This window comes from Halichoerus grypus, chromosome 13 (genome assembly GCF_964656455.1).
Source record: "Halichoerus grypus chromosome 13, mHalGry1.hap1.1, whole genome shotgun sequence".
Taxonomy (NCBI): domain Eukaryota; kingdom Metazoa; phylum Chordata; class Mammalia; order Carnivora; family Phocidae; genus Halichoerus; species Halichoerus grypus.
The window spans coordinates 52560550-52584933 of record NC_135724.1 but is presented as its reverse complement, the minus strand read 5'-3'; the positions used below and the strand labels follow the sequence as shown (position 1 = coordinate 52584933).

General features: G+C 40.0%; 1 protein-coding gene across 14 annotated transcripts in view; it reads left to right on the top strand.

Annotated features, from left to right (window-relative positions):
* Positions 1 to 24384, top strand: part of DLGAP1 (DLG associated protein 1) — an 889834-nt gene that overhangs the window by 701148 nt on the left and 164302 nt on the right. For all 14 annotated transcript variants that reach the window (XM_078060566.1, XM_078060565.1, XM_078060564.1 and 11 more), the window contains 2 exons: positions 1366 to 1543; positions 15069 to 15309. In XM_078060566.1, the coding sequence (XP_077916692.1) occupies positions 1366 to 1543; positions 15069 to 15309 (419 nt within the window). The remainder of the gene's footprint in view (positions 1 to 1365; positions 1544 to 15068; positions 15310 to 24384) is intronic.

The following is a 24384-nucleotide window of genomic DNA, read 5'->3' as shown; positions in this document are numbered from 1 at the left end:
AAAGCTATTAATTTTTGTGTTTTTTAATCCTGTATCTAGCTATCTTGTCGATCTCTCTTATGCATTCCAATAGTTTTTCAGATTTTTATCTTCCAGATAATTATATAATCTATGAATACACAAAGCTTATCTCTTACTTCACAATATTTATATTCCCTGTATCTTTTTATTTTCTAATTTCATTGGCTTTGATCTCCAGCATGATAAATAATAGCAAAGATATTGGGTATACATCTTTCTTATCAACTTTAACTTTTACTGCAAGCAACGTTTCAGCAAAAATAAAAGAAATTTAACAATGAAAGAAAAATCACCCTGAATCCCATGTGAAAGTAAGCTTGAAAAATACTGAAAATAAATTGTTTGTATATGTATAGAAAGGCAGGAAGATGGGCACCTCAGTGGCTCAGTCACTTAAGTGACTGCCTTCGGCTCGGGTCATGATCCCAGGGTCCCAGGATCGAGCCCCACATCGGGCTCCCTGCTCAGCAGCGGAGTCTGCTTCTCCCCTCCCGCACTCATGCTCTCTCACACACTCTCTCTCTCTCTTTCAAATAAATAAATAAATAAAATCTTTAAAAAAAAAAAAAGAAAGAAAGAAAAGAAAAGACAGGAAGGATATACACCAGATTGCTATAGGTAGTTCTTCTAAGGGTGCAGAATTCTGGAGCAGAAACGGGTGGAGAGGGAGACCCACTTTCTGTTTTACGCACTCCTGTATAGCTTGGCAATGAGTCTCTCCTACTTTGATAATTTTAAAATGCATCTTGAAAAAATCTGAAGAGTACAAAGTGTGTAAAGACTTTCTTTACATATCAAGATTTAAAGATGTGTGCATTGTTAATGGCTAAAATTTAAGATTTGTTCACTAAGTTCAGTCTCAACTAAATGACACAAAGATGAGATAGACAAGTAGATGATAGAAAGATTGGTAGAGATAAACTGATATAGTTGCAGATGTATACCCACTGTCTGTTACTAGAAAGTCCAAAAACAAAAAGATGGCCACAGAAAGGAAGTGGGTAAAAGACAAAGCTTACAGACCAAACAGGACAGGATTCTGGGATGGGGTAATCAGAGCTATTATCTCCCTCCTCCAGATGCCTGGGAAAATGCGAATGGGGAAATTATTTCATGGGCTGAAGAGAATTTTAATTGCTCTCTGCTATCATCAGACCTTAATGATTTCCTGTCAAAAGTTTTTCCTTCTGAGACACCATGGGGGAGTCTAGTAATCATAGGAAGCCATCTATATTATTCATCCCAGTATTTAGGGTGCCACATCAATGATAGTGCTCCCACATCTTAGTACTGCTTACATCTTAGAATATGACTAAATGTGCCCCTTCTCTTATTCCCTTTCAGGATTTCCAATGAACACTCCCCCAAACTCCAGATCCGGAGTCACAGTTACCTGAGGGCAGTAAGTGAAGTCTCCATCAACCGAAGCCTGGACAGTCTTGACCCTGCCGGCTTGCTCACATCACCAAAGTTCCGCTCTAGGAATGAGAGCTACATGCGAGCCATGAGCACCATCAGCCAGGTGAGCACCGTGGCTGTGGGCCATTACCTGCATAAGGGTTAGTGGACACGGGGCATGAAGTCAGGGGGTGGCTACTTGCAGAGTAAACCACTGATGGATCAGCCTGATCTACATGCTGTGCATGTTCAGTGACAGCAAGCACCTGGTATCAGCAGTCTACCAGGGAAGGGGTCCTCTGCAGATGGATAAAGGACACTGGAGCGAGTCCTTGGAAATTCATCAGCAGTCAGTCAGTACCAGCACACTTGCCATTAGGAAGTTGATGGATGAGGTTATAAAGATGCTTGAAGGATAGAAGGACCGGGTAGACATCCCTGGCAAAAACCACAGCAGTGTCTAATCATAAAAGTGCAAGTATTGAGCAGGTCATTAAGACAGGGGCCCAGGGACAGGAAGTGACAGACAATCTACTTATCTCAACTGGGTCCCAGGTGAATATTATATCTTGGTAATGAGACAAAAGCCACCTCTAAGAACCAGGGATTAAGACTCAATAAAGGCAACTTAATGCTATATCCAAAATAGCTGAAAGTCCTCCAGTTTCTCCCATTAAAGGTCTCAGAGTGTGGGAGAGGGCTAGGCTACCTAGGATCAGGGGCGGAGAGGACCTGGGACTCTTGGAGGACCTGACCCTGCAGCTTTTGGGGGGCTACCAAAGGAACCGAAGATACCCCAGGGGCTGGCTTCCTCTGGGAGCACAACAAGAAGGGTATTTTTTAAATAATGTGTAGGAACTCTGAATAAATTGCTATCACAAAAATAACTATTATACAATTAATTCAGCTAGTATTTATTGAGCAGAACACTGGACCAGATTATACAAGTTATTCGTCGATGAACAAAACAAAATCCATTCCCACTAAGAGCTTACAAGAGTACAAATAAGGGCGCCTGGGTGGCTCAGTCGTTAAGCATCTGCCTTCAGCCCCGGTCATGATCCCAGGGTCCTGGATCGAGCCCCACATCGGGCTCCCTGCTCCGCGGGAGGCCTGCTTCTCCCTCTCCCACTCCCCCTGCTTGTGTTCCCTCTCTCTCTGTGTCTCTCTCTGTCAAATAAATAAATAAAATCTTTAAAAAAAAAAAAAGTACAAATAAGATAAAAGTGCTATCATTATTATTTACTTGAACATCACAAGACACTTTGAGGTAGGCAGGGCAAGTATTATAAGAGTCACCTTTACTGGGTCAGACACTTTGCGAATTGCTTTATATTTTCATAATATTATTTTATAAAACACCCTGTAAGGTATGTAAGGAACCAGATGTTAAATGGGACTTTGTGGTCACAGAATAATCAACAAGATCCTGAAACTAAGGAGAAAACAGTGCTAAGAACCCAGGATTCTAAAGAGAGAGTTTCCAAGCATGCAGTCTAGGAATATACATTTTAACAAATATTCCAAGAGATTCTAATAAAGTAGTATTTTATCTGAATTTTGAAAAATGCTTCCCTAAAGCATATTCAAGGAAGAGTGAATGTGTTAGTTTTGTTGGAGTTCAAAATACTTGTAGAGGCAGCAACGGGAAATCTGTCCTGAATTTTGCACTGGATATATATTTTTTTAAAGATTTACTTATTTATTTATTTGAGAGAGAGAGAGAGAGCACGAGCAGGGGGAAGGGGCAGAGGGAAAAGGAAAAGCAGGCTCCCTGCTGTGGGACTCAATCCCAGGACCCTGGGATCATGACCTGAGCCAAAGGCAGACGCTTAACCTACTGAGCCACCCAGGCGCCCCTCCCTGGATATATTTAATGCATGGCTTTGCATGCCAGGCCCAGGGGACTGGACTTCATTTATTAGGAATGGGATTGATTAAAGATTAATTAAAACTCCAGCTTTTAAGCAGGCAAGAGATATGATCAGAACTTTGATATGAGATAATTCATATGGAAAAAATAGAGGAAAGATGAGAGAGGATGAATGGCTAGAAGCAGCGAAGCTAGTTTGAAAGACACTGTGATCACCAAGGCGAGAATTAATGCTACTAGCAGTGCTGCTGCAAAGGGTGGTAGCGGTGGTGAGGGTGGTGGTGGTGATGGGGATGGTGGTGATTGTGGTGATGAGGAGGAGGATGGTGGTGAGGGTGGTGGTGGTGATGGGGATGGTGGTGATGGGGATGGTGGTGATTGTGGTGATGAGGAGGAGGATGGTGGTGAGGATGGTGGTGGTGATGGGGATGGTGGTGATGGGGATGGTGGTGATTGTGGTGATGAGGAGGAGGATGGTAGTGAGGGTGGTGGTGGTGATGGGGATGGTGGTGATTGTGGTGATGAGGAGGAGGATGGTGGTGAGGGTGGTGGTGGTGATGGGGATGGTGGTGATTGTGGTGATGAGGAGGAGGATGGTGGTGAGGGTGGTGGTGGTGGTGGTAAGCCGAGCACTGAAGTTGAACAGTAGGCTGAGAACGGATGCATCTCTGATCTACCAGAGACCCTGAAATAGGACCACGCTCTTGCTTTGTCCCTATCATCAAAATAGAGCTCTTTACTCTAAATGCAGTCTTTTTTTTTTTTAAGATTTTATTTATTTATTTGACAGAGAGAGAGAGAGAGAGCACAAGCAGGGGGAGCGGCAGGCAGAGGGAGAGGGAGAAGCAGGCTCCCCACTGAGCAGGGAGCCCAATGCGGGGCTCAATCCTAGGACCCTGAGATCAAGGGCAGATGCCTAACTGACTGAGCCACCCAGGCGTCCCTAAATATTTAGATTTTAAGTGTTCAGACAGGAGAAACATGTCATTTCCCCCATCAGGACATTGCGTCTACACAGCTGCCTGGCTTGAGTCCCTGTGCCACAGATCTGACCTTCCTGAGACACTATCATGTCCCAGTGACAGCTTAGTAAGATAGCAACAAATCACTGAAGAGGCACATGTGGACCCTGATGCTACGACGGGTCAAGCTCTGCAATTCAGTGGTATAATCATTTAGCCTTAAGTAAAATACAGAAAGAATAGCTATCCTAAATGGATTCCTAATGATACATCATTTTTCTAGTCCCCATATTCAATTTTCAAGTAACACAATATCTTTAAGGATAATTTCCAACTATTGCAGTCCCAACACTGTCATTATTCAAAGGAGACTAGTTTCTTCTTCAAAGCAATACTACCATATATATTCTAGACTTTTCAAAAATTGGTCAGCTTTTCTGATGTTGGGGATATTCTCTTATAGATCTTTAGTAGCAGCTCTAATAGTATGGAATTTAAATGCATTATATCTATTCCCCTTTAAAACCTGATATATTATTCATCAAAGGCTTTGAAAGATCAAAGTAAAATGTTGTAAGCCAAGATATTGGTCTAGAATAAATAAATTGTTTATTTCTGCCATTCATACCTCATAGAAGTAAAATACCCCTAAAAACAGATTGTGCTTGCATGGTAGAGAAAAACTGAACTTTTTTATATTTATTCCCTTCCTATATTTTGTACTATATATACATCTAATAAAAATAGGGGCTTTTATAAAGTAAAGCTTCAGAAGAAAAAAATTTTTAAAGTCACATTTAAAAAATACATATTTGGTATAATAAAGTCATTTCCAAATTAGCCTAATTTATGTCTTCATTTATTTCAAGTCCAATTCTCAAATATCTTCATCTGGAGTGGTAAACGAGAAGCCCACAGACATTTTTGGCTGGCAGTGTGTTGGATTTCTACGTCATTTTTTTAAAAAGGTGAATAGGCAGTTATTATGTTCAGTGGTAATACCAGCAGGTTAGCTGTGACTTGTGACCTAGACCATCCCTTCATTGTATATATACAAAGAAATAAAAACTCAGATGAATTAAGTGTCTATGAAGACAGCCAGTAACAGAACCTAGAAACCCAAGTATCCTGACTCCTCACTGATAAGTTTCTTCAGTACCTCCTGGTCTGAAGGTATTGATGGCAACAATATTGCTAATAATAGTAGTAATAATGGAAATGATAACAGTGGAATAGTCATCATGCATTGCTTACCTGATACATACAAGAAGCTTTTCATATTATCTCATTAATTTCATATCAACTATAAAAAAGATCATTTCTTAATTTTTGAAATTCAGTCTTAGACAATTGGAATAAATTGTTTCATTCTTCCCACTACACTATCTCACAGAACAACATCCACTATTTGTGGAATATCTACCATGTGCCTAGAAATATAATATGCATTTTGAATATTTTATTTTTATCCTTAAAGCATCCATAGGAAATAGGCATCATTATACCCATTTTACCGATGAGGAAAGTGAGGCTCAGAGAATTCAAACAAATTGCCCATGGTAGAGTAAAAAGAGCATTAAACTATACCTAGGGCACCTGGGTGGCTCAGTCAGTTGAGCCTCCAACTCTTGATTTCAGCCCAGATCGTGATCTCAGGGTTGTGGGATTGAGCCCCAGATCCAGCTCTGCACTCAGTGTGGATGGAGTCTGCTTGTCCCTCTCCCTCTGCTCCTCCCCCCAACTCATGCTCTCTCTCTCAAATAAATAAAGAAAATCTTTTTTTTTTTTAAGATTTTTTTTATTTTTATTTGACACAGAGAGAGAGGGAACACAAGCAGGGGGAGTGGGAGAGGGAGAAGCAGGCTTCCTGAGGAGCAGAGAGCCCAATGCGGGGCTCGATCCCAAGACCCTGGGATCATGACCTGAGCCAAAGGCAGACACTTAATGACTGAGCCACCCAGGCACCCCTCTTTTTAAAAATAAATAAATAAACTACTCCTTTCCATATAATAAATCCAAATAGATCTCAAATCTAAACAATAACACAAAATGACAAAAATTAAGATTAGGAGAATATGTGTATGATACTGTGGTAAGAATTATATAACTTTTAATAAAATAAGAACTCCAGGAAACATAAAGTTAAAAGATTGACATCTGTTCTAACTAAAAACTATTTCTGTGTGGCAAAAGATATAAAGTTAAAATGCCATTGATGGAGGGGGAGGATATTAAACATACAAAGGAAAGTTTCCAGTTGCCAAAGGTATTTCTACCAATAACTATGAAAAGATAAACAACCTAAAAGAATGTGGGGCAAAACTTATAAAATAGCAAATCAGAGGGAAAAAATATAAAGGCCAATAAATATGAGGAAAAAAATGTTTATATATAGTAGTGGGCTGATAAAGACAAACTGAAAGAGCACAATATCATTTCTGACCTATAAGAGTTGCAAAACAGCTAATATCCAGTTCTGCAGACCATGCTGAGAAATGAGCTCCAGCTTCTTGCTGTTTGGAGTGAAGTCCTGCAGTTGTTTTAGAAAGTAAGTTGAGAAAATCTACAAAAATGTAAAACATATCTTTTGACACAGGAATCCCACTTTTGGAACTCTGTAATACAGAAATAAAAGCACCAGTATATAAAGATAAATGCACAAAAATGTTGGTCATAGCACAGTCACCAAGGACACATCTGAATCATCATTCACAAAGGAGTAATTGAATAAATTATGGTACCATCATACTATATGATATTATGGTGGTAGTGACCTAGTGTCTCAATTTCCCTGAGTCTCCATATAAAAGACAGAGTGACTAGGTAGAAAAACCCAAAAGTCTTGGAGAACATTTACAACAAAATGAGGCATATCAAGGTATTCCATGAACCCAAAATATAAGTGGATGAGAACAAACCACAAGTAGCCATAAGCCTGCACGGTATCCACATCTGTGTAGGAAGACACAGAGCGGAACAGTGACTTTTGTGACAAACTTAAGCACAGCAAAACAAAACAAGCAACACGTATTCACTGGAAAGGTCAGGGCATCTATCTGAGAACAGCAGGTGACACTGGAAGGGATCTGCCTTCTCTAATAGCAGGTCAATTCCAGGAGCCTGCAGGAAGGTCAAAGAAGACTGGAGCAGTCTGAACCCATCTGTACACCGGAAACCAACCAACCAGTGTCTCCATCCAGGACAAGGCCCGGGGGGTGAGAAGAAACAGATGGGAGGAGAATCAAGCATGAGCAAGATAGAGACAATAGCAAAGAAGAAAGGAAAAGGCCCAGGTGAAAGTTAGGGACAGGAGCAAAAGAATCAGGAACTCTCAGAAAGCTAAAAAAATAAAATAAAAAAGGAAGTCCTGGGAATTTGGGGGGATATATATTGAATGCACCACCCTCTCAAGGTCAGAAGAACTAATTTTACATTCAAAGTCACTATAAGAAGAAAAGACAGTAAGGAATAGAGTAACATTCCTACAGAAAATGAAAGCATGCAGAAAGACATACCCACAAAATAGATCAAAACTGTAACGCACTACAGTTGACCTCGAACAACATGTGTTTGAACTGTGTGGGTCCACTTATACATGGATTTTTTTTGTATAAATGCAGTATAATACTGTAACTTATTTTCTCTTCCTTATGATTTTCTTAATAACATTCTTTTCTTTAACTTACTTTATTGTAAAAATATAGTGCATCATACATAAAAGATATGAAATATGTGTTAATCAACTGTTTATGTTGTAAGGATTCTGGTTATTAATAGTTACACTTTTGTGGAGTCAAAAGTTTTATGTGGACTTTTTTTTAAAGATTTTAGGGGCACCTGGGTGGCTCAGTCTGTTAAGCGTCTGCCTTCGGCTCAGGTCATGATCCCAGGGTCCTGGGATCGAGCCCTGCATCGGGCTCCTTGCTCAGCAGGAAGCCTGCTTCTCCCTCTCCCTCTGTCTGCTGCTCTACCTACTTGTGATTCCTCTGTGTGTGTGTGTCAAATAAATAAATAAAATCTTTAAAAATAAATAAATAAAATATTTTATTTGAGAGAGAGAGAGGGCATGACCAGAGTGGGTGGGTAGAGGAGGAGGGAAAAGCAGACTCCCGGCTAAGTGCAGAGCTAAGTGCAGGGCTCAGTCCCAGGACCCCAAGATCATGACCTGAACCGAAACCAAGAGTCGGCTGCCTAACTGTCTGAGCCACCCAGGCACCGCTATATGTGGATTTTCAATCGTGCAGGGGTGAGGAGTCGATGCCTCAAAACCCCATGTTGCTTGTTCGAGGGCCAACTATATTTTAAAATGCACTAAATGACATTAAGAACATGATATAAGACATGAAAGAAAAAGATATATCTGAATTTCAAAACCTTAAAAATGATGTCACAAAACTCAGGAAAGAATTAGAAGTAAAAAGAAAAATAATTTCAGAAACGAAGATTAGACTAGAAAGAATATAGGAGCAAGTGAATAAGACATGTCATATACTAAGAAAAATAGAATCTAAGAAGGAAGGACATTTTTAAAATCAAAAAGAAGGGGAACCTGGGTGGCTCAGTCAGTTAAGCATCTGCCTTTGGCTCAGGTCATGATCTCAGGGGTTTGAGCCCCACATCAGTCTCTCTGCTCAGTGGGGAGTCTGCTTCTCCCTCTCCCTCTGTGCTCTCTCCTTCCCTGTTCTCTCTCTCTCTCTCTCTCTCTCAAATCAATAAAATCTTTTAAAAAATAAAATAAAAAAGAAATGAGGTAAAAAGGATTCAAGAGACATTGATAAATATTTTGGACAGAGATTGAACATATAGATAATAGAAGTCTCTGAAGAAGACAAAGAAAGAACCAGAATGAATAATAAAAATAATAAAGAAAACTTTAATGAAACAAAAAGATGTTTCAAAATTATATACCACATACCTGAAATTGACCCAAAACAATAACTAAGACATAGTCTAGTAAAATTACAGGACTCTGATTTCAAAAAAAAACAAAATAAAACCAAGTTCTTTGGATTTCTAGACAGAAGAGCAAGTCACTTAAAAAAGAACAAAAATTGGGGCGCCTGGGTGGCTCAGTCGTTGAGCGTCTGCCTTCGGCTCAGGTCATGATCCCTGGGATCGAGCCCCGCATCGGGCTCCCTGCTCAGCCAGGGGCCTGCTTCTCCCTCTCCCACTCCCCCTGCTTGTGTTCCCTCTCTAGCTGTCTCTCTCTCTCTCTGTCAAATAAATAAAATAAAATCTTTAAAAAATAATAATAATAAAGAACAAAAATTGATGAATCACTAAATTCTACTCCTGAAACCAATATTACACTATATGTTAACTAACTAGAACTTAAATAAAAATTTGGAGGGCGCCTGGGTGGCTCAGTTGGTTAAGCGACTGCCTGCGGCTCAGGTCATGATCCTGGAGTCCCTGGATCGAGTCCCGCATCGGGCTCCCTGCTCGGCAGGGAGTCTGCTTCTCCCTCTGACCCTCCCCCCTCTCATGTGCTCTCTTTCTCTCTCTCTCTCAAATAAATGAATAAATAAAATCTTTAAAAAAAAAAATTTGGAAAAAAAAATTCTCATCAGACTCTTTAACAATAATAGTTTATGACAAAAGAAAATTGAGTAATGTTATTATATTCAAGGGGGCAAAATGTGAACAAAGATTTTATAGCCCCCCAAAACTGACTTTCATATAAAAGGCATAGACAAACGATTATAAACATGAATGAATATAGGAAACATCATTTCCATGAGCCCATCCTGAGGAATCAACTAGACAATGAGCTTTAGACAACCCCAATGACAGACATACGAACTAGTGGTGAATAGGTGTATGGACTTATTTCTAGACTCTCAATTCATGTTCCATTGGTCTATATGTCTGTCCTTATGTCAGTCCCAAACTGTTTCGATTATTGTGGCTTTGAAGTAAGTCTTGAGATCAGGAAGTGTGAGTCCTCCAGCTTTGTTCTTTACCAGGATTACTTTGGAAATTATGATGTATCAATGTATTTTTCTTTGTGTTTTTTTTTCTTGGAATTCTTTGAGCTTCTTGATTTCTAACATCTGAGTAATGGGAGTTCCAGAAAAAATAAATAAAAGGAAGGCAATTACTAATGAAATAATTCAAGAAATGGTCCCAAAACTGAAAGACATGATTTTGCAGATGGAGAGGGCCCACCCAGTACCCACCACAATCGATGGAGAAATATCCACATAGGGAACATCATAGTAAATTGTTAGCTCATTTGGGACAAGATCCTAAAGGGCTTTCAAAAGGGGGTGAGAAAAAACAGTTTATATGGAAAGGCATCCACTTTTCCAAACTCTAGCATACATGGAGGCTAAGAGACACAGAGCAAAGCCTGAAAACATCGGAAAGAAGAAGGGATGCAGGCTAGAATCCTGAATGCAAGCACACTCTCCCTTAACAGTGGGGGTGGAATGCAGATATTTCCATCAATGCCAGGTGGCCACCTTGTCCAGGAAAGCACTGGAAGATGTGCTCCACCAAAAAGAGGAAATAAAACAAGAAAGAGGAAACAGGGACTCCACCACAATCAAGATAATGAAGGGCACCCCTACAGTGATAAGGAAGAGAGATCCCAGGACAGCAGTGGGCTTGGCAGTCATAGATCGCAATAGGAGAACAGAGGCTTCAAGGGTAATGCTTTAAGGGCAGGAAGGAAACCAATAGGTTACCAGAGGTCTACGAATGTATCAACAGATTCAATTCACATAAGCAAGTTTTTGGAAATACAGATGCAAATACCGTAAGATCCAGCTGGAAGAACTGAAAGAGCTTGCCTTTGGGGAGGGAGAATCTTGGGGGCAAGAGAGCGAGTAAGGTGGGTTAGGGGTTTGCTCTTTTTCTTTATAAGCCATCTAGAACTATTTGACCTATATCTGTAGAATTTTGATAAAGAATAATTTTTTTACATGAAAAAAGTAGTGGCAAGCATTAAATACGCAGTTATTTATGAGAGACTAAATGAGGGAAGAATATGTAGGTTATGTGCTTGGCAATGTAAATATAGCACAACTATTTTAAATGAGGAAAGAATAGAGAGTGTATATGCAAAAAATAAGAGGAATTGTTAACTGTTTTCAATAATGACATGGGTATGGTATTATTTGTATGCTATTCTGAGACGGTTGTGCATATGTTATAGAAGAAACAAATGAATATTTGCAGAATATCCCAATTCTATCATCTCCTATGCCCCCTGAGAACCAGGATTTTTAGTATGGAATCAAGGTATAAGTATAAATATAATATAGAAGAAGTTACTTTAAAACTCTGCAGTCTGAGGGACGCCTGGGTGGCTCAGTTGGTTAAGCTTCTGCCTTTGGCTCAGGTCATGATCCCAGGGTTCTGGGATCGAGTCCCATATTGGAGCCTGCTTCTCCCTCTGCCTCCCTCCCTCCCTCTCTCTCTCTCTCTCTCTCATGAATAAATAAAATCTTAAAAAAAAAATTCTGCAGTCTGAATTTTAATTGGACGTACTCACTAGATCTGCCCACCAAAAAGCCTAGTTTTGCCCACTGAACAATGATCAACCGTAGCAATGACAACAAAGCTTCCTGGGGCCCAGAATGCGTTCTTGTGATACCATTTCCCACTAAAAGAAGAAGGGCTTTTTGAAAAAAATACTGACTCCAGGACTGAGCAGGAAAGGTAGATGAGTTTGGAATACCTTGACATACCTGATATCAAGGATGCTATCAAAGACTACTCATTACATGTCAAAAGGATTCAGGAAAAAAAAAAAAGGATTCAGGAGCCAACCTAAGAGGCTCCTACTAGTTAAAGACCAGACAAATGTGAGTTCAAATTTGAAGTGAATTTAAAACCATCATATATTTTTAAATCTATGAGTTCATTTTGATATTTTTAAAAATTAATTGATCACTTTTGGTAGATAAGAGGGAACAAATTTATTATCTTGAAAATAAGAAGGGGGGGAAAAAACAAACATTTATTCTGCCATTTCTACGGGACCTCAACCATTGAGTAACCAAATAATGGGAGAGGAAGCATTTATTTATAAAAATGTTCCAACTAGTAATTGTAAAAGTAATGATGGAATTAGAATATCATCATTTTACAACTCCCAGTGAATTAATGGATCTAGGCGTTGAGCACCAATGACTCCTATCAACATCAAAAGAGAAACAACCCAGACATAATATGTCTCCTGATAAAAGAACACATGACCTCTAGTCTTGCCAAAGGGATTGAACCTGAGTCTTATAAAGCCCCTGGGTCTAGCTTACAATTTGCAGGAAATACAAAAGACAGAGGAACATGCTAAATCCTACCATGAGTACGAAATCAGCAAATCCAGACTGTGGGAAGCTTTACAGGTCAAACAACCCAGATGCTTCCATAAATAAATTTAAAAATGGGTGGAAGGAGGCCTATATGTTAAAAGTGAATTGAAAGATATATTGAAATTTTTAAGTGGGTGTAACTAAACTATAGGGTCCAAGGATGCACATGGGTGAAAAAACCCTAGCAATTCCTTATGAAAATAATTCTTTACATTCATATAATTTATAATTTATAAAAATTTGTAATTTATAATTCCTATAAAGAATTATTCTTTATAAAGATAAAACTCAGAGTAGTAGTTACTTTTGGAGGGAAGATGGGATTATGGGCTAGGATGGGGCATATAGAGGGGTTTCTGGGGTGCCTGGAAAATCTGTCTCTCTTGATCTGGTTAGTGGTTACAAGGGTGTTTGCCTTATTATGGTTCATTAAGTTATGCATTCACTTTGTGTGGTTTTTCTGTATCTGTATATAATAGAAACAAAAGGTTAAAAGAGAATGAAGGAGAATCCTGTTAAGATAGAAGTCTAAACCATGAGAGACTATGGACTCTGAGAAACAAACAGGGCTCTAGAGGGGAGAGGGGTGGGGGGATGGGTCAGCCTGGTGATGGGTATTAAAGAGGGCACGTACTGCATGGAGCCCTGGGTGTTATATGCAAACAATGAATCATGGAACACTACATCAAAAACTAATGATGTAATGTATGGTGATTAACATAACATAATAAAAAAAGAAAAGAAAAAAAAACTAATGATGTAATGTATGGTGATTAACATAATAAAAAAAAATTTTTTTAAAGATAGAAGTCTAATATAGAAGGTTAAATGGAAAAAAAGTGCAGAATTATATTTACTCTATGGTCCAATTTTTTATGAAAAGTAGGGGAGGGGGCATATATACTCTCTGAACAGTCACCCAAATTTAATAGTTATTACCTTAACAGGGATAGATATTTTACCATTTCTTTGCAATGTTTGACAAATTGATTAATAGGGGAAAATCTAATAAATTATATATATATAGGTATATATATATGCACACATACACACGTGCAAATATAGTTTTACTTTTTACTTTGAAATTTTTCAAGTTTACAAAAGAGTTCCTTGTAAAATATAAAGAACTCCTGTACATCCTTGACCCAGATTCATATTCATATTCCTTTTGGCTCAATTGCTCACTTTCTCTATTTGATAATTAGTTACAAATATCATGTCCCTTTACCTGTGAAAGCACTTCCAAGTATTTCCTAAAAATCAATGATATATATCCACATTGAATTTTTTAATATGGACATATATAATTATTAGCCTTGAAAACATACAGGGATTTTATGTCAAATTAGATAAAGTATGTGAAAATGCTATTTTAAGCTGCAAAGAATCATTAAAAAAAGGATGTCTTTTCCACTTGATATGCCTTAAGGCAATTCATCACTTCTATCTGAAGTTTAAAGAAATTTGCCATTATTGGAGTATATCCTCAGATAACACAAAATTAAGAAATAGTCAAAAGTTGCAATCATTTTCAGTATTTGCTCTAAGCTTATTTGTAGTTTAATCTTAAGTTTTTTTTTTAACTGCTAAATTCTTAATTACTCATTAATTTAATATTAGGGAAATTAGACATGAAGTTCTAGAGGGTGGCAGATATTTGAAGAATGCTCCCATGTCTCTAACAAATCAGCTACAAAGTGAGAAATTAACGGGAGCACCTGTTTTTTTTTTTTCTTTTCTTTTTTAGGTGGTGCTCAAACCCAATGTAAGTTATGTACAGAGGAATGCAAGTAAATAAAAACTGATTTCCTTAAAAAAAAACAAAAATGAAGACTTCATTTGGAAGATTTTAAAACACATAAATAATTTGTGGACTCTATCAGCTTTTTATAAAGAAGAATGAAACCTTCTTTAGATAGTGTAGATTGAAAATCTCCATAGTGCTTTTCAAAATTTTGACATATCTGGGTTTGGTCTATTTTTGTGCAGAATGAGAGTATCTTGCCAGAAAATATAGGGCCTGTTTCCATACTTTGCACTAAATTAAGCTGCATTCAACACTGAAATTATTTGACAAGCTGGTCAATTCCAAAAAGCACAATAATAAAAATACTAGCTTCTAAAATGTTTATACTAAAAACTGTTGCACTGAAACACCCAAACTCTGACCATGGACTAGCAGCTGTTCCCTAGGTTTGCGTTTATAAATAAGGAGAATTAGCACTGGGCAGGCACTGGAAGAAGACTTCCCAGCCCCACCGTCCTTTCCTTGGGAAAATAAAGCTCTTTTTCTTTAGAATTGATTGTTTGGGATTACAAACAAGATGCAGTTCAATTATGGATTGTAACACAGAGGAAATAAGATACACTGGAGTTTAGTGGAATCGGAGGGGGCTCTCTTGGGTCAGGAAGGGGGGTGAAGTTGGGAGATGCTTAAGGGAGAGGGTGCTTCTCCACCAGGTAGGAGTTACGGTACCCCACCTCTGCCCGCAGGTGAGCGAGATGGAAGTGAACGGGCAGTTTGAGTCCGTGTGCGAGTCGGTGTTCAGCGAGCTGGAGTCGCAGGCGGTGGAGGCGCTGGACCTGCCCATGCCCGGCTGCTTCCGCATGCGGAGCCACAGCTACGTGCGGGCCATTGAGAAGGGCTGCTCCCAGGACGATGAGTGTGTGTCCCTGAGGTCCTCCTCCCCACCGCGCACCACCACCACCGTGAGGACCATTCAGAGCAGCACCGGTGAGTGAGCAGAACGGCTGTCCCCCGGGGCCCCCTGTGCCACCACAAGCCTGGCCTCCGAGCCCGAGCCCGGGGCTACAGAATGTCCCAAAAGGCTGCCCCCGGTGTCCTCGCTGTTATCACACAGTCGCCAGTAACATAATACCACCCGTGCCCTACAAAGAATGGTTGTGCCTCCCTGCCTGCCTCTGTCCCCAGGCTTTGGCCACATGCACAGTCGTCCCTGCCTCCAAGCTCTGGCATCGACAGAGAAACTTCAACGACAGGTCCAGAATGGACAGCACTGAAGGGGGGCGGGGTCTTTCCAGGATCCCCACACAGCAGCATCCTAGCAGCCAGCAAACTCATCCCACCAGCTCCTACTGGCCACGGTCAGGCTCTTTTAGGGGTGACCCTTAGGCAAATCGGTCACCCTGATTGCTGAGCGCCACACCATGAGAATGCCTTTTATTTTTTTTATTCCAAGATATCCACAAAATGACTATCCCAAAACACCCGAAATATCACTGTAAGAAAATAAGGAAGAAACGGATGATCCAGATATATTAATTGAACATCTTATGAGTTTTCTTTCATTATAACAAAGACAGATTTCACTATTTTAAAACCTTCTGTCATATGTATACAGCACCTCTTTTTCCCTCTAAAATGCAGTTAGCTTTATGCAGTTAAACTGTATTTTTATCAGATTTTAAGCAGAGAGGCACAGAAGAGCTTCGCTGGTTTCCATGACACTGAAACCTGTATGGGAATATAGCCAGGGATTAGATCTATGTGTGTGTTGGGTTTTTTTTTATATTTATAACATTTGGGTCCAAGAAGAAAATCCCCTCCATCTTAACTAGGCTTAACTGTATGACATTTCAGTATAGCTCCAACAGAGAGTAGTTCTACAAAAAGATCATCAAACCTCGAGTCATGGTAAATAATAATGAATCAATTAGAAGGAAGAGCCTGTGCCAGAATATTGCAGTATTCAATGTTAGTTCTAGGTGCATCAAATGCCAGTAATTATCATTGAGCCTAGAACTTCTGCAGGCTTGAGAAGTAATAGGTCCTCAAACGGAGTTAAAATCCTACTAACTAGAGATATGGAATTGAGGTAGCAATTTGTAAGAAACCATTAGAGGTTAAATATGAGGAGTTCATTCCTGACCAGTGCAAACTAAGGTATCAGGATCATGGAAAGGGATGCTTCTAGAGGGCTCCACGGCTCTGCAGGGAGCCCAGCCACTCTGGCCTCGGCTGGCTGGCTCCAGCCAGATAGTGGATGTGCATTCTGGCTCACCAGGAAATTCTACAAGAACAGCCACAGATGAGGTTAACGAATAAGGTTGACTTATCAAATGAAAAACAAATTTTCAATCACCCATGGGCATATTTCTGTGTGTGTTTGTGTTCATGCAGTTAAGTGTAATTTGAAGATCTGCCCTGTGCCTATAGCATATTGCTGTGTCTCTTACTGTTCCCCATTTTCACCACCCCCACCCCGCCCTTTCCCAGTGTCTAGTCTGCCACTCGCTCTCACAGTCTCACCGCCTACCAGCTGGTTTCCTGTGCTGAAATCGCTCATTAGATACACAGTATGCGCGTCCTCACCCAGGTGTGCGAGGGGAAGGAAAAGGGCCACCAGCTGACTCCTTCCCCCTCAAGGAGCAGTGTTGTGGATAAAGTGGCAAGAGACTCCTGATTGGCTTTTTTCTGCTCACCTCTCAGAGGATTTGTGCTTTTGTCAGTGAAGAGACAATGTACTTACACCTCCCACATCCGTTCTCATGCTGTGCTCTTCACCCCACACACCAGGATGTCGGAGACCTTTCCCAGATACGCAGGGAGCTTCCTGGGGTTCAAACAATAGGGTTGCTAGATAAAATCCAGGGTGCCAGTTAAATTTGAATTTCAGATAGTCAATAATTTTGTAGTGGGAGGATATCTCAAAGTTGCATGGGGCATACTTATGCTAGAAAATGATTTGTCCTGTTTGGAGTATTTGCTAAATCTGACAAGCCTATCAGAGAAGAGGAGTAGAATCTGGGAGGGTGTCCTGTGTTGTTCCTTTTAGAATATAAATTCACCAGAGGGTCTTTAGCTGGGGGCCCTATGCAGGAGAACACACCAAAATAGAGAGAGGAAAATGAAAATACCAGAGGTGATTACATCATTCCTTCTCAGGCTCCGTGCGTCTCATCGTAAGTACTGGGCTACATCCACCTGCTTGCAGCTCTCAGGGTGGGAAGGCTCCACTCTTGGCTGCAGCTGCAGGGGGTCAGGGGCAGGAAGATGTGAGAAAGCATAAAATATCAGATTTTTGCACAGGGCAGCTGGTGACATCACCCTGCATCACACTAAACATGATAGATGATCTTTACAGTCATGGAAAAATTAACAAGTTAAGGACTAAACCATGGTAGTATCTTCTAAGTAAGCCCATCAGACATTTTATGAATGCAACCTTAAGAATTCTAATACCACCTTGGGTGCCTGGGTGGCTCAGTGGTTAAGCGTCTGCCTTTGGCTCAGGTCATGATCCCAGGGTCCTGGGATTGAGTCCCGAATCGGGCTCGCTGCTCAGCAGGGAGCCTCCTTCTCCCTCTGCCTCTCTCTGTCTCTTATGAATAAATAAATAAAATCTTAAAAAAAAAAAATTCTAACACCACCTTGCAGTTTCTCTATGCCATAGATTTGTCCTTTTAAAAAGTCATTACTTTATGATATAATAAGGTTCTCCATTCATTCTACCCCTCCCATTACTCCTGTGTGCTCTTCTCTCTTTCACACACACACTTTTCCTTTTCTCTCACATGATCTCAGTAGTATCATATTAATTTTCTTCTTCTACTGGTTTCCTTACATTGAATCAAATAGAATTTCCTGTAGAAAACACAGAATATCTACTTTCTCACACAACTTACAAATTTTTGAAAGAATACGCTCATTTGTAGAAATCAGGAAATTACTTTGCTCTAATTTTAACAATTTCCCCCATGTACACAGGTCAGATTTGCATCCGTGTTCAGTAGGACGTGACGTAAATTTTTCCTTTTGCTTCTCTTCTTTTGCTCATTATTCTTGGATACTCACAGCCAATTCTCTTTTTCCTAAACTTCCCTTTGCCTGTAAAAAGTTCTTCTGTTTTGTCAACTGCAATTATTAGCTATAACTTTTCCCCCACAACAATGCACATGCACTGAGTCTTTGATTTTTGTTCTAATTGTTCAAATTTTCCACACAATATATTAAGCTTTTCTCTTCCAGTCTTGTCCATTCTCCATATTAGCAAGATGAAATCATAAACAAAAATCCACAAGTGTCTGTTACCACGTGAGAGTGTTATGAGGATGGGCTCAGCCCTAGGTGGCCCCAAGTGTCCCCTAGTGACGTGAGCAAGAATGGTGACTCATCCTGGCAAATCAGGGCAAATTAGGAACTGAGTTAGAGAGTGACTTATAGTTCTGCTTCTTTTGCTTTATTGACTTTTTGGCTTGTGTAACTATGATAGAATCTTATATTCTCCAGCCCGTAATCTGCTTCCAGCACTCAGGTATCTCTCCATCTAATAAATTCAACAAGCCTTTATATAAAACCACTGTACCCAGACTATTAAGCTAGAATTAGAGCTACTGTAGGAAAGTACAATTTAACAGTGGAGCAATTAACCTCAGGACTATGAGAAAACAAGCACCCTTACCTTAGTTGCCTGAATATTTTAGGTAAAAGTAGAACTAGGTGCTGAAACTATAGCCACACATCTACTTCCGAGTAGTGGATTAAGCTTGCCTCATGTGGATGAAATATACCAACCCAATTGTATGTGTTTAAGAAGAATTTTTCTTTTTGCTTCCTACACGGAGCATCTAAGACCTATCAAAAGCATTAGCATGTTGTAGCGAAGATACACAGACTTGTATCTGGTGAACAAGCAAAAACATAGTATAATAATCGTCAGTGGAGGCAGCCATACAGATACAAATACACACGTGGTCAGAAAGGACAAAAATAAACCGTTCACAGTGGTCACCCAGCAAGTAGTAAGTGAAAGATTCAGTGGGCGCAGAGAGAAATATTTTTAAATAAGCATTGCTTTTTATGATTTTAAAAGCCAATATAATGTTTGATTAAAATAATACTCTGACAGAAATCGGCAAAATATCATGATATAGAATTCTGTTTTTTTTTTTTAAGAAAAGCATTCATTTTGAAATTACAAGCTTTTCAAAGAAGCTTTATGTAACAATAACACAAATTGATAAAGAATAAGTAGGTTCATTTGCCATACCGTGGCCCTTAAAGTTTGGTGTATGTGTTCTATTCTTTTTTTTATTAGGGGAAGCCTTAAAAGTTGATGAAGTTGAACTGATCTTTCCTTCAAGAAGCCCCCAGAGGGGCACCTGGGTGGCTCAGCTGGTTGAGCAGCTGCTTTCGGCTCGGGTCGTGATCCCAGGGTCCTGGGATCGAGCCCCACATCAGGCTCCTTGCTCGGCAGGGAACCTGCTTCTCCCTCTGCCTCTCCCCCTGCTTGTGCTCGCTCTCTCTCCCCTCTCTGTGTCAAATAAATAAAATCTGAAAGAAAGAAAGAGAGAGAGAAAGGGAAGAAATTGTAAACAAAAAAAAAATTTTTTTTAAGCCCCAGAAAGGTCAATGAGGCCCCAGGATAAAGCATCCCCCCAGGCCAGCAGCCAGTGTCCCCCAGCCAGGGAATCAGCACAGTGTACCCTCCTGGGTGTGGCTTGGGGCCACAGTAACACCAATATTTATACTTTTTTTGAACGAGATATTTTCCCTTAAATTGAGACGTGCTCTTCTGTAATCCTACTTCACAGTATATCATTGCTGTCATCTCTGACCTACCTACTCAAGTTCTTGCTCAGTTTAGCAAAAGTAGGTACCCTTTGATCAGCTGAGGTGGGGGCTCATGTTCTGAGAGTTCACCCACTGGCTTGAGTCTTAACCCCCAATCAGCCATCCCATCCAGGATACCCAATCCAGGTACCTTCGTGCACCCTACCTTCATGCCCCTTCAGTCCCATACACCCTGCTCCCCACCCACCCCCAATAACAAAAAGCCTTAACACACAAGTTCATGAGCAGAATAACATTAAGGCAATAATTTATATTTGCAATACACATAGTAGGCATTCAATAATGGAGGAAGAAAGGGGAGAGAAGATGCAAAAAAAAAAATACTTGTTTTTATTGCAATATAATTGACATATTACACTGTGTAAGTTTAAGATGTGCTACCTATTGATTTGAGATGTTTATATATTGGAATGTGATTACCACCATAGCATTAGGTAACACAGCGTTCAAGTCACTTAATTATCATTTGTCTTTGTGGTGAAAACATTTAAGATCTAGGGGTGCCTGGGTGGCTCAGTCATTAAGCATCTGCTTTCAGCTTCAGGTCATGTTCTCAGGGTCCTGGGATCGAGCCCCACATCGGGCTCCCTGCTCAGTAGGAAACCTGCTTTTCCCTCTCCCACTCCCCATTTGTGTTCCCTCTCTCGCTGTCTCTCTCTCTCTGTCAAATAAATAAATAAAATCTTAAAAAAAAAAAAAATTTAAGATCTAGTCTTTTAGCAACTTTGAAGTATATAATATAGTATTGTAGACTATAATCACAATGCTATGCATCAGATCTCCACAACGTATTCATCTTCTAACTGCAAGTCTGTGCTTTTGACCAACATCTCAATTCCCCCACCCCCCCAGCCCCTGTAACCACTATTCTACATTTACCACTAGTTCAGCCTTTTTAGATTCCACATATATGTGATATCATATAGTAGTAGTCTTTATGTGACTTATTTGGCTTAGCATAATGCCCTCAGGGTCCCATCCATGTTGTCAAAATGGCAGGATTTCCTTCTTTCTCGTGGCTGAATAATATTCTACTATATATACAAACCCCATCTTCTTCATTCATCGATTGATGGACTTAGGTTGCTTCCATATCGTGGCTACTGTTAATAACAAACAGCAGAAAAATACTTACATACCTCACAAACTGCACGTTTGATGATTGGATAATCAAGATAACTTTCCTAGAGAAATAGTGTTGCTATTAAAACAAGTTGAATCATAAGATATTAGCAGAAGAAACTTCTACATCATCTAGTCTGAGGGTCTGCAAACTACCATCTATGGACCAAATCCAACCCTCCACCTATTTTTGTAAAGTTTTTTTGGCACAGAGCCACACTTATTTGCTTACATATTGTCTGTGGCTACTTTCACTCTTTAACGGTAGAGTTGAGTAGTTGTTGCAGAAAACCAAAACTATTTACTATCTGAGCCTTTATTGAAAAAGGTTACCACCCCTGATCTAATCCACTGACCCCCATTTTAAGATAAGAAAACTAAGGGGGGCTTCTGTCTGGAGGCAAAGTCAGAATAAAACCCCCTGATCTCCCAGCCATAGCCCTTTGCTTGTTTGGGTCCCAGCTCTTGAAGTTATTTATTGCATGATTGTAAAGTTAATCTGAACTAATTTTCTTCATGCGTAAAATGAAATTAGAGTGCTGCTTCTCTTGCCAGCGTTAATGACCACTTTTGGAGCATCCTTAGAATTCAGAGAAAGCACACTTCTTTCTACGAGGCACTAATTCAATTAATAGGTTGTTTTTATAAAGCAGTGAAGGAAAGGTTCAGAAGTCCAAGGGGACAGACAGCAACCAGAAGTTTTTGAACAAAGAGCCTTTCTTTTCTATTCAAGATAAGATCAAGTAATAAATAATCAGATATTGCCTGGACTGGTTCCTTGTTCCGCTGCTAATGAGGTTCCCTTCCTTGAATTTCCCCAACCATCCAAGTAAAACTTGAGACCAGCCACTTACCCCCATCTGAGGAGGCAAAAAAAAAAAAAAAAGCAAGATTGTGGCACAACCTTATGCCTCTTTATGAGGTCACTTGTCTGGTTTTTATATCTGAGAAAACTGACAGTGGTAAGTTTTGGAAGAATTTTGGCTATAATCTTTCCTTTCTTCTGTGGGACACTTGAGTTGGAATTCCTCTGTATTCTAGTAGAAATATTATGAAATCACAAGATGCAAAAGCCTTACTAGATAGAGAAAGAAACAAAGTCTGAAGAACTTAGGCTTTCATCTCCTCCAGTTGTTTTGCTGTATATAAGTCACCTCTAAGGGGCGCCTGGGTGGCTCAGTTGGTTAAGCAGCTGCCTTCAGCTCAGGTCATGATCTCAGGGTTCTGGGATGGAGCTCTGCACTCAGAGGGGAGTCTTCTCCTTCTCCCTCTGCCCCTCCCCCTGCTTGTGCATTCTCTCGTGCTCTCTCTCAAATAAATAAAATCTTAAAAAAAAAAAAAATCACCTCTCAGGAATAGAGTGGCAAACTTTGAGATGTTGTGCTCTATAGACAGTCCTAAAGTCCACCTTTGCCCATATGAGGGGTTGTCACATGGCCAGTTGTGAAGGGGCTCCAAGGTTTTCTGGCCATTAGGGTTAATGTGAGGTTCAAATCAGTAAGGAAGTAATAAATCAATAAGGATGATTATTAAATCATCAGTAAGTATTATGTAAATTACACATTAAAATGCCTCTATCTGGCTTTGATTTTAGATCTCTCAATCTGGCTTACTTCATTAACAATGATAATGGCTAACCTTTTAGCACGTACTATTTGATAAGCATTTTGAACCAGCTGCATAGACTCTCTTGTGTAATCCTAATGAATATTCTAGGACATATATGTAATATATTATCATTCTCATCATACAAAAAAAAAAAATTAAGGCTTATGAAGTTTACACAACTTGAGCAAGGCCCTACCCCTAGTGAATTACAGAGCAGACTCTTAAATTCTCTTTACTGATCAATGAATGTTTAGTATAGTATACCTTGAAATAATTTAATACAAATCTGTCTGTGATCTAGAAGCTCTTCTTTCATTCTTTCTTCCCACAAATATTTATTTAGCTCCTGCCATGTTTGAAACTTGTGTCTTCCTTAAATTTTTCTTTAAAAAAAAAAAAACCCTCTTTTTTAAAAAAACTTTTGTTCATGTATTATTGACATGGTTTTTCATGTTGGTTTGTCTAAATGTGAAACATCTGTTTAAAGTTAAAGATGTAGGGAAAAAAATAAAGTTAAAGGTGTAGGGACACCTAGGGAGCTCGGTGGGTTAAGCATCTGCCTTCAGCTCAGGTCATGATCCCAGGATTCTGGGATCAAATCCCACATCAGGCTCCCTGCTCAGAGGGGAGCCTGCTTCTCCCTGACCTGCTGCTCCCCCTGCTTATGCGCTCTCACTCTCTTTCCCTCTGACAAATAAATAAAATCTTTTTAAAATAAATAAATAAAGTTAAAGATGTAAAAAATAGGAGAGGTGGCTCAAGATGGCAGCATAGAAAGATCCTGACCTCATCTCCTCCCACGGACACAACAAATGTACAAGTACATATGGTGAAGTACCCTCTGGAAAAGACCTGAAAACTACCTGAACAAGCGCCTCCACAGCAAAGTATAAAAGGGCTATGTCAAGACCAGTTAGAGAGGCAGAGATGCAATCCTGCAAAAAACCCACCCCTGGTGCAGCAGTTTAGTGGGAAAAGATATCACAAATATTGAACTTCTCCCTGAGGGGCAAGGGGTTTGTGCTCCACATCAGAGATCCCAACCCTTGAGACCTGCACTGGAGAGATGAGCCCCCAAAAATCTGGTTTTGAAAACGAATGGGGTGCACATCCAGGAAAGTCATGAGGCTGTAGGGAATGGACACTCCACTCTTAAAGGGTTCGCTTGCAGACTCCTTCACCCCAGGATCCAGTATAGAAGTAGCAGTTCATAAAGTAACCATACAATATAGAAAGGAAATTTATTTGCTACTCTTAAAGCACCTGCTAGAAAAACAGGAGCCTGTTGGGACTCTCTCCGGGGACAGAGATGCTGGCAGGCACCATTTTTGGTATTCTCCCTGTACCTTGCAAGTGTGAGCACTGGCAGGGGCCATTTTTTTCACTCTCCCTCTAGCCTGCTAGCCCTGACATATGTGCCCCATCCTTGCACACCACTCCACCATGACCACATCTAAGCCAGATAGCTGAGAGCTGGCCCTGAGC